The sequence below is a fragment of the Oncorhynchus mykiss genome, chromosome 7, assembly GCF_057628025.1.
Source record: "Oncorhynchus mykiss isolate SJ-2025 chromosome 7, ASM5762802v1, whole genome shotgun sequence".
Classification (NCBI taxonomy): Eukaryota; Metazoa; Chordata; class Actinopteri; order Salmoniformes; family Salmonidae; genus Oncorhynchus; species Oncorhynchus mykiss.
In genome coordinates, this window is record NC_143028.1 from 51,708,706 (window position 1) to 51,720,083 (window position 11,378).

The 11,378-nt window shown below is 42.9% G+C and overlaps 1 protein-coding gene across 2 annotated transcripts in view; it reads right to left on the minus strand.

The window, feature by feature from the left end:
* Positions 1-1,164: 1,164 nt before the first annotated feature.
* The window catches only part of cdc42 (cell division cycle 42), a 36,756-nt gene continuing 26,542 nt past the window's right edge, over positions 1,165-11,378 (minus strand). The window contains exons 2-6 of one of the 2 annotated variants that reach the window (XM_021609823.3): positions 11,232-11,372; positions 11,054-11,126; positions 10,540-10,649; positions 10,239-10,436; positions 1,165-3,231 (exon numbers count right to left, since the gene is read on the minus strand). In XM_021609823.3, the coding sequence (XP_021465498.1) occupies positions 3,142-3,231; positions 10,239-10,436; positions 10,540-10,649; positions 11,054-11,126; positions 11,232-11,336 (576 nt within the window). In that variant the 5' untranslated portion in view covers positions 11,337-11,372 and the 3' untranslated portion in view covers positions 1,165-3,141. Of the gene's footprint in view, positions 3,232-4,109; positions 6,269-10,238; positions 10,437-10,539; positions 10,650-11,053; positions 11,127-11,231; positions 11,373-11,378 lie in introns of those variants that run through there. The other variant, XM_021609825.3, reaches the window with a different exon arrangement.

Here is an 11,378-nt window from a genome sequence, read left to right on the forward strand (position 1 = left end):
GTGCAATGTGAAGTTTAACAAATCTGGACCTTGAAAAACAGCACAGGAGCTAGTGTGCATATCAGCAGATGTTGGTATCACCACTGTACAGCCATTTGCCCACTAAGCTGTGTGCTTGTATGGAAATGCTTGGATAGTAACAGTGTTAGCTGAATCTCTTCTGCAGGTGGTTACCCCTAGCTAACAGACACAGGAATGCCCTTAGTTCAGCCTATGGGATAATTCATGGGTCTCAGCAGCTCTTTACCGTAAGAAGGCACCAACAGACAGCACTCCAGAAACGCACAGAATGTGTGAAGGCCTCTTAGAGGTAGAGGTGTGTGTAAGGGAGCATATTTCAACACCCCTCAGGGGCAGACGATCCATGTGCATCTGTGAATGAGTGTGTGTATCACCAAGAACATAGAACCTGATACTTAAATCTTTCTGAAAAGTATTTCAATTTATTAGACGTATGCATCCATAATCAAACAGCGCTCCCTGGTGGTTAAAGAAATATCCTACACACGCAAAATAATAAATATGGCATCTGGCTGAAGGGAAGACACGCTACCTTACTCTCCAACCAAGGTGCATGAATTGAGGAGCAAACTGAAGTGAAGAGGAAATTCAACTTTTGGGCAGTGTTTAGACAGGCAGCTAACCTTTTTTCCACTACCTGGTCTTTCGACCAACCAGATTATTTTCCCAGAGGTGATCTGATTGATCAAAAGTCCAACAAGATCAGAATTGGGCTGGCTTCGTAACAGCAGCCAGAGGTCAGTGGATTTAAGCTCTTAACATAAACAGCCCAAGAGTTGCTGAATTTTTTCTTCACTTGTGACTGTACTCATGCCTGCAGCTTCCCTTCTATCTAGTATCCATGGGGCAAGATGCAGTGTCAAGTGATGTGGTAGTCAAGTCACTCCACCAGAGATGTGTTGACATGCCCCACACATTTACCTCCTGCACCCTCTATAATTATTTTTATAAAGTAATACTTTAGTGAACTTCCATTTTCCTCCACAAGTGAATAGATATCTCCTACATCATGGTTGGAATGCGAGATGAGGGTAGTATACTTTTGTCTATGCAAACCACACAGAGCAGTATTGGGTATTTGACCCTTGAGCGCCACCTTGTTTTCTGTAAACTGCCTGATAAGAATGGCCAAGGAAAAAGGAGTAAAGGCAATTAAGGTATAAGTTTAATATTTTTTTTTAAAGAATGCATATACAAAGAACAGACGTCAGACAAAGCATTTGGTTTTGCACCAAAACAACGATAGGTTATAATAATAACAATATAATAAATGACTTGGGCTGCATGTCAACCCAACTCTGAGCTACCAGTCAAATCAACCAATCACGATCCAGGTTTAACAGACACTCTTCTGTCATTGGAAGGTTTAAATGAACTCCAATGAGTGTTTCTAGCTGGTGAGTCAGAGTTCAGCTGAGTTCCAGCCCCTAAAATGTAAAAGGAGAGGAAGTAACCTTTTTATAAAATCAAAATCCGCACAACTGAAAAGAAAAAAACGATTTTGGTAAAAATATCTGGAGCCTACATTGACATGTGCCAGCTTACATCATTAAATCTGTTAACCAATCATCTCAGAGACCAGGGGCTCATCTACATGCATCACCAGCAGGTTCAACAACATTTCGACAACGTTAACACCATAGAATTAAAAGTAATAGAACAGACAAATCCCTCAGACCACAGATGTTTTTGAGGTACACATACAGTATCATGGCAGCACCACAGCATTGCCATTGCAGCATGACAGTATGAAACACTGAGAAAGGCACAGAATTCTGATGTGGCACAGAATTCTGATTCAATAAGCATCAATTAATTAACAATTCAAATAGGTCATAAAATATGGCTGCAGGTGTACCTACTATAGAACGTTGCTTTGAACGGGGCATGTCAGCTCTACCAATTCTAATTCTATGGTTACCATAACGTTTTGACAATGTTGGACCTTAGCAACACATTAAGCACACACCACTTGTTCTGCTAACACTGTTTATGTTCCCTGCTTCAAAAGGCCAATTCCTGCATCAAGACCCATTGCTACGGGATGCCTTTAGTTTAGATATTTAGTAATGCCAGTCCCTAATTTACACCTAGCCTCTTCCCCTACAGTACAGTCCTACAGTTCTGAAAGGATTGGATAGGTATGAACAATATGGTAATAAAATGTTTCCCTATCCAGTTTATTAAGATCTACAAAAGTGCCCCGGGGGTAGGGGCATATTTGAGAAAGAAGTTTCTATGATCAGACTTCTGTTCTGTCATGTGGAGGGGAGACATTGGCAAAGAAAAAAGCTACTCTCAGCACTACTTCAGGTGGTTTTGGAGGTGGAGCAGCAGGATTGGGCACTTGACGTGCTCATCAAGAGGGGTGGGGATTAATAATGCAGCAGCTATTTCATTTGGGGGTGGAGCATAGGTCTTTCAGAACGGCTAACTGGCCAATGGCTGCAAAGAAGATGGATGACTAAGAGCCAATCGACATCACTGACAGGGCAAGATGTCAAAGACAGTTTAAAAGTCAAAGTTCAGTTTAGCCTGATTTCCTAAATCACCTATGAGAGATGACACTTTTATGAGAGCCTATGTCACCTGTGTGTTGCCGGCATGGTTCAAACCCTTTGGATAGTAAAAAGGGACATGGTCTTGGCCTTCCCTTGAGTGCAGGGCTGGATCTCAGTCTATAGTTACTGCCTCTCCTTGTCTCCTTCCCTGAAGTTTAAAGCCAATGCTCAGTGGGCATCCATCATATTGCTTTCACTAACTTTACTGTGAGATCAGTGTAGATTAAGATGAGGAGAGGAAGCCACTTTAGCCTACTGAGAGGCACAGATTACGCAGGACTGGGTTGTCTGTCACACATCTAAAGGCTCATACTTACTGTTCTAACTGGAATAGGAGTGTGGCCATGATAGTCACGGTTACAAGCAGGGTTAGGTTCACTTCTGTCTCTCCATCCGTCGGCCCGCTGGTTTATTGCAGTCTAATCGGAAACTCGTTGTTTGTTTTTATACTTCGCTTCAGAGTAAATGGCTGTCAATCAGCCTTAGCAGAGCAAGGGATGGGATGGGCGGGTGAGGGTGTGTGTGAAGTGGTGTAAATGTGTGTGAGGGGTGGAGTCACTCATAGCAGCACACATTTGCGTTTCTTCTTGGGCTCGGGAGGCTCCAGCGCAGCCAGTATCGCCTCATCAAACACATTCTTTAGGCCTTTCTGTGGATACAAACAAACACACAGGCTCAATGAAGGGGCAGCATATACACACGACCCATGAGAGCGTCCGCTGGATAAGAGCATCTGCTAAATTACTAAACTAAAAAATTCAATGATCAATGACGGGGTAACACAGACACACACATGAAAGGGAAGAACAATAGCATGAATACAGAAAGACATTAAACAAAAAAACAAAGGGTTAAATGATCAAGTGCAAACAATACATAGCATTGGCAGAAATTAAAACCCAGGATACTTTATCTTCACAGACAGAGGTGAAAATGAAGTCAAGAGCAGTTGGGGATATGATCAACCTGAATTCATTCATATCAAAGTGAGGAGCGTTCAAAACAAAGTCTGGGCAAACAAGGTGGAGGAGGTACAAGAGAACATGGGCTCAAAGAGACACATTCCGCATCTCACACATACACAGTGGGAAGGGAAGTCAAATTAAACAACTGCACCAAGCCAGACCACTCAAACAGTTTCACCAGATCACTAAAGAGCCTACTGTTAGCTGGAACTTCCCTTGGCTTTTGCTGATTAACGTGTAATTAGTTGGAGCAGCATGTTTCTGCGCTCACTGTTCGTTGGTAGAGCAGCTTAGGATAGGAAGGATGGCCTCAAGCCATGCCATGTAACAGGAGAGTGGTACAACACAGCTCTATGAGCAGAGCAGGAAGCCCATGTATCCCTCTGTTTAAGGAAACTCAAGGAACCCTGTAGAAACAAACTATGGCAAGACATGTTTTACCCAGAGATCAGGCTCTATTAAAAATTGGTCTAGGGGGCTATGTAGCAATATGACGCAGCACGATTGAGCTGCTATCCAGCTGTCCCCGTAGATGGAGGAAAAGACAGGCGGACAAAAAGGATAGCAATTTCAGTTGTCCTTTATTAATTCATGTCACAAATCATTTCACACGATTATATTAGCTTTTTATTTATTTTTACTCCCAAGACGGCTAGATATGAACTGCAGCAAATGGCACTACAGAGTGGTACATAGAGAGAGTTTGGCCTGTTAGAGCTGGACGGCATGGTGCTGCCTTGGAGGATTCCATTCAGGATGACTATTTGGTAGGGGTGTAACGGTTCATTAAACCCATAGTTCGGTACATAGTGTGTTTGGGGGGGTCACGGTACAACGGAAAAATTAAATGCCATTCACAGCATTCAGCAATCACAATGTTCCATTGTTTGTTGTGACTGGACATTGGTCATCCATTTATATATTCTTAATTCAATTTCTTTACTTAGATTTGTGTGTATATGTTGTGAGATTGTTAGATATTACTGCACTGTCGGAGCTAGAAAGACAAGCATTTCTCTACACCCACAATAACATCTGCTAAACACATGTATGTGACCAATACGATACGATTTGATATGGATTGTTTTGTTGGGCGTTTCACATTTCCACTAATGCTGCATTTGTAACCATGTGGAAAATAGGAATTTACCAGTTGTGAAGTCGTAAATACATGTGATTTGAAATGCAGATTGGCTTATGGCGAATAAGCTGTGTCAACCATAAACTGAAAGTACAGATATCATGCTTGTAAACAGATTATGAAGGTCAAAAACCACATTAATAGATTGCCTTTTATTTAAAAAAATTAACTGCGGTTAGAGGCCATTTCCATAGTAGGTGACATCAGAGGTCACCATGTGGGAGAAGTGGGTGCTCATCGTACCCAATTAGTTCCCGGCTGTGCCTCACAAAAGGAAAGTTTGAAATGTGCCAAATTTGGATTACAACACGTGCATCAGCTTTAGTTGATTTTATGGAAGACTGAAGTGTTTTTTCAGCTCAGATTCACTTAGGGAAAGGGAGATACCTAGTCAGTTGTACAACAACGCATCTTCCGCATTTAACCTGAGACACAGCCCTCCGCACCTCTGATTCAATCGACATCCAAGTCTTCTGCGCCCAGGGAACAATGGGATAACTGCCTTGCTCAGGGGCAGAACAGATTTTTTTTACCTTGTCAGCTCAGGGATTAGATCCAGCAACCTTTCGGTTACTGGCCCAACGCGCCTACCAGATACCGTGAAGAGGCATATGCCTTCAACGTAGCATAGACATAGCCTATAGGCCTAGTGTTTATTTTGTAAATATACGTTATATATTAATTTGGGTTCACAGTGCGGACCGAACTGAGGTTACCCTGCCAAACAGTTAGGTATGAATACATGTACCATTACACCCCTACTATTTGGGTTCTAGCTCTAAATGGTTGCCTTTGCAAGTTTGGTTTCAAAGTTTTAAAATCCATGGTCTGCCATGGGTCAGTACTGCCCAAAAGGTTGTAACATGGCTGCCGTGATATCATCAAAGAGCATTGTTGTAATGCTTCTTGGTTGAAACCGTGATGGCCAAACTCTCTGTTGCTCTGGCACAGCCCTAAATGTAAATGGTCAGACCGCAGGCTTGTCATACATCAGCAGTAGTACAAAAAACACATGAACATTAGGAATCATGGAGGCTTGTAGAATTGGTGCTTAAATCACAATGCTGTGGAGCCAAGTATATAAGACACTCCCTTAACTCTGGACTCTCCAAATAATATAGCATGGGGAGGAGGAGAAACACTAACCAAAGAAGAGACATGGGCTGTGTCTCAAATCACATGCAAACTCCCAGAAAGTACACTACTTTGTCCACTATGGTAACAGGATGTCATTTGAGATTCACCCAGGGAGGATAAGTGATGGGATTAACCAAACCAAAACAGTCCTTCAGGCACAGTAAGGCCCATGAGGACAAGTAAACAAAAAGACAAGGGAAGGAAGAGCAATGGACACAATAGAAAGTAGCACTGTCATAACGGGGGAGTGGATACAGGGGATTGCTTTAAGAGGTTCTGGGTTGGTTGGGTAAAACGACAGGTTTAAACTAAAAGTAAGCAGCAAACAATTTGAGAGAAAGGAGGAACGGATTTTAGAATATACAGCACTTCCTCTTTCTTTGCGTCTCTGGTGGCTCTAGGGCGGCTAGGATAGCTTCATCAAATACATTCTTCAGCCCTCGCTATAACGACAAAGGAGAAGGGAGAAAATGACAGCACAGTTAGCACAGCAAACAGAGAAAGAGGAGATGAGCAGAGAAGACAAGAAAAGAAAAGAGGAGAGCGGAAGAGGCAGTGGAGGAGAGATAGCAGTAGAGGCAAGAAGAAATTGAAATGGCAAAATGCAGATGAGAGCGAGTGAGGTTAGGAGAAAGAGTGCAGGCAACATTGTGTAGAAAATGTAAGGACAGAGAATTAGGAGACTAGAGCGAGGACTAGAAGATGGATCTACTGTAAAACAACGTTGGTAAAGGAGATGAGGAAGCCTCTAGAGAGATACCGCCCTGTGAAATAGGAGAGGATGAGCTCGAGATAGAAGTTTCTGTGACCAACAGATCTAGGATCAGATTACCCTATACCCCCTGTTACAACCTTCACCATGTGGATAAAACATCTGACCCAGGTCCAATGGTTATGGGCAACTTCTGTTTTGCCTACTGGGGAGACAGTCACACAGGAAACAGGATATTGCATCAGCATCTGTTACGCCAGTGGAAGCTGGTCTAGAGAGAGGAAGGAAGGCGGCAAGACGCCAGGCCAGTGTAGGAGAGAGACAAGATGGGGAGGGAGCGGGGACCTAAAACTAAACTGGGCCACAGCTCACATCCACTGGGACCCATTGTTTCCACAGTACAGCCCAACTCCCACCGCGTAACACCATCAGACAAGACGGCCGTATGAGATGGTGGTGATAGCTGTACTCCTCTTTGCAGCTTAGAAATGGACATCTCTGATATGCGCAACAGGGTGATAATGAGGACAATATTTTTCCATCTAAAAGGATTAATATAATATAGACTGTTTGACAATCTGCTTTGTTTGACTACTGGTGCAGCTCAAGCACACCCCTGTACCACAAGCTGATGGAAATGTTGAATTTTGGGTGTAAAAAAAACTACTAACGCCTACAAACAACTTCATCAGACCAACTTTTTATCTGCAACTAAAAATACTGCACCTTCCTGAATGAGGCCAACAACTGATAGACTGCAGACAGCAGCTGCTAAACACTTTAGAGTAGGGCTAGGCAATGTACGTCTATCTATGCATATTGTTTTACGATAAGTATATTGACCGATTTCACTACTGTTTCTACTACTGTAGTGATTCAAAGGGAACAGCCAGAGTGGGACTTGAACCAGAGAACATGTGGTTCCAAGGGTACTAGTACCTTTGTGCCATAAAAGGTCTGGGTAGATCAGATGAATACACAGACCAGAGCATGCAGTCTACCCCACTTTCTTGTTTCTTTGAGCAGTGACAGATGATATAGGGCATCTATTCAGCTGAGCAGAGAGAGGTGCAGGTGGCCTGTGTAATTTCAAGATTGAGTGAAGATGTGTGGGAGTGTCTCAGCTGTCTTACCTCGGTGAAGACGATGTTTTTTTGTGTGTGTATACAGTTGAAGTCAGAAGTTTACATACACCTTAGCCAAATACATGTAAACTTAGTTTTTCACTATTCCTGACATTTAATCCTAGTAAACATTCCCTGTCTTACGTCAGTTAGGATCACCAGTTAAATTTTAAGAATGTGAAATGTCAGAACAATAGTAAAGCAAATTATATATTTCAGCTTTTATTTCTTTCATCACATTCCCAGTGGGTCAGAAGTTTACATACACTCAATTAGTATTTGGTAGCATTGCCTTTTAAAAATGGTTTAACTTGGGTCAAATGTTTCAGGTAGCCTTCCACAAGCTTCCCACAATAAGTTGGGTGAATTTTGGCCCATTCCTCCTGACAGAGCTGGTGTAACTGAGTCAGGATTGTAGGCCTCCTTGCTCGCACACACTTTTTCAGTTCTGCCCACACATTTTCTATAGGATTGAGGTCAGGGCTTTGTGATGGCCACTCCAATACCTCGACTTTGTGGTCCTTAAGCCAGTTGCCACAAATTTGGAAGTATGCTTGGGGTCATTGTCCATTTGGAAGAGCCATTTGCGACCAAGCTTTAACTTCTTGACTGATGGCTTGAGATGTTGCTTTAATATATCCACATAATTGTCCTACCTCATGATGCCATCTATTTTGTGAAGGGCACCAGTCAATCCTGCAGCAAAGCACTCACAACATGATGCTGCCACCCCTGTGCTTCACGGTTGGGGATGGTTTTCTTCGGCTTGCAAGCCTCCCCCTTTCTCCTCAAAACATGACAATGGTCATTATGGCCAAACAGTTATATTTTTGTTTCATCGGACCAGAAGACATTTCTTCAAAAAGTACGATCTTTGTCCCCATGTGCAGTTGCAAACCGTAGTCTGCCATTTTGTTTTATGGTGGTTTTTCGAGCAGTGGCTTCTTCCTTGCTGAGCGGCCTTTCAGGTTATGTCGATATAGGACTCTTTTTACTGTGGATATTGATACTTTTGTACCGGTTTCCTCCAGCATCTTCACAAGGTCCTTTGCTGTTGTCCTGGGATTGATATGCACTTCTCTAGGAGACAGAACGCGTCTCCTTCCTGAGCGGTATGAGGGCTGCATGGTCCCATGGTGTTTATACTTGCGTACTATTGTTTGTAACAGATCAACATGGTACCTTCAGGGGTTTGGAAATTGCTCCCAAGGATTAACTAGACGACTTGTGGAGGTCTACAATTCTTTTTCTGAGGTCTTGGCTGATTTCTTTTGATTTTCCATGATGTCAAGCAAAGAGGCACTGAGTTTGAAGGTAGGCCTTGAAATACATCCACAGGTACACCTCCAATTGACTCAAATTATGTCAATTAGCCTATCAGAAGCTTCTAAAGCCATGACACCATTTTCTGGAATTTTGCAATCTGTTTAAAAGGCACAATCAACTTAGTGCATGTAAACTTCTGACCCACTGGAATTGTGATACAGTGAATTATAAGTGAAATAATCTGTCTGTAAAAAAATTGGAAAAATTACTTGTCATGCACAAAGTAGATGTCCTAACAGACTTGCCAAAACTATAGTTTGTTAATTAACAAGAAATTTGTGGAGTGGTTGAAAAACAAGTTTTAATGACTTTTAATGACAACCTACGTGTATGTAAACTTCCCACTTCAACTGTACACGACCGTTCAAAAGTTTGGGGTCACTGAGAAATGTCCTTGTTTTTGAAAGAAAAGCAACTTTTGACCATTAAAATATAAAATTGAACAATAACAGTGCGGACATTGTTAATGTTCTAAATGGCTATTGCAGCTGGAAACGTCAGAATTTTAATGGAATATCTACATAAGCGTACAGAGGCCCATTTTCAGCAACCATCACTCCTGTGTTCCAATGGCACGTTGTGTTAGCTAATCCAAGTTTATCATTTTAAAAAGGCTAATTGATCATTAGAAAACCTTTCTGCAATTATGTGAGCACAGATGAAAACTGTTGTGCTGATTAAAGCAGCAATAAAACTGACTTTTAGGCTAGTTGAGTATCTGGAGCATCTGCATTTGTGGGTTCAATTACAGGCTCAAAATGGCCAGAAACAAAGTACTTTCTACTGAAACTTGTCAGTCTATTCTTGTTTTGAGAAATGAAGGCTATTCCATGCGAGAAATAGCCAAGAAACTGAAGATCTCGTACAACGCTGTGTACTACTCCCTTCACAGAACGGTGCAAATGGGCTCTAGCCTTTTAAAATTATAAACTTGGATTGGCTAACATAACGTTCCATTGGAACACAGGAGTGATGGTTGCTGATAATGGGCCTCTTTACGCCTATTAAAATAAATCATTTGTTTCCAGCTACAATAGTCATTTACAACATTAACAAGGTGTACTTGATATTATTTTAATGGACCCCCCAACAACAAAAAAAATCTTTCAAAAACAAGGATATTTCAAAGTGACCCCAAACTTTTTAACGGTAGTGTGTGTGTACATATGTGGAAGTGACTTGAATGTGCTAGGCTGGGGTGTGTTGCGTACGCGTGTCTGTGTGGGTTTGTATGCGAGTGTCTGGTCTTACCTGCGTGAGAGCTGAGCACTCAACGTATTTGACAGCCTTGAGGTCTCTGGCCAGTTTCTCTGCCGTCTCAGGAGTGATGGGCTTCTGCTTGTTCTTGGCCAGCTTCTCTATGGTGGACGGGTCGTCTCGCAGATCTATCTGAGTCCCCACCAACAGGAACGGGGTCTTTGGACAGTGATGGGTGATCTCTGGAACCCACTGGAACACACACACAGGTTAGAGTGTGAGTGATATGTGGAGGAGGGAGAGACTAGAAGAGAGGCAGAAGGAGGATATGAGAAGAGGGGGAGCGTAGACCCACCTTTTCTTTTACGTTTTCGAAGGAAGAGGGGGATACGACGGAGAAACAGACGAGGAAGACGTCTGTCTGGGGGTAACTCAGAGGCCGTAACCTGTCATAGTCCTCCTGACCTGGAGAGAAAACAAACGTTACACACACACACACACACCTGGAACGCAACATGCTTTCAAACTTTTGTTAGGTACTCTAAAACACAAGCGCTTCGATGCACACACCGAAACACACACAAAGGGACTTTAGTGTCAGTATTCAGGCTGTCCAGAGAAGGCAGGGTGTCTCTCTGAGCAGACTGAGGCAGAGTCAAACCTCTCCACTGTATAGAAACCAAGACAAACCCCAGTCTAAAATAGCAAGGACACACACACACACACACACACGTGTAGAATGCAGCTGATGGGAGGCTGTTTCTATAACAATACCAGTCCCTTTACTACAGCTTAGTGAACCTAGCTACCCTTAGTCATCAGTAGGACACACACGATGAGACAGGGCATTGAAGAGGAGCATACTTTACCTGCAGTGTCAAACAACCCCAGGGTGTAGGGCTCCCCTCCTATCATTACAGTTACAGCATAGTTGTCAAACACCTGCAACAGAGAGAGAGAGGGGAAGGGTAGAGAGAGCAAGGGGGAGGGGGGTTTGAGACAGTGTGTGAGTGTCAGTGTGAGTGTCAGTGTGCATAAAGTACTTACCGTGGGTACGTATTCAGAGGGGAACTTGTTTGTGGTGTAGGAGATGAGCAGACAGGTTTTACCCACAGCTCCATCCCCCACCACAACACATTTGATCGTCTGCATAGCTGTGCTTTAGAATCCTCTTTACTCATTCAAGATCTAGAG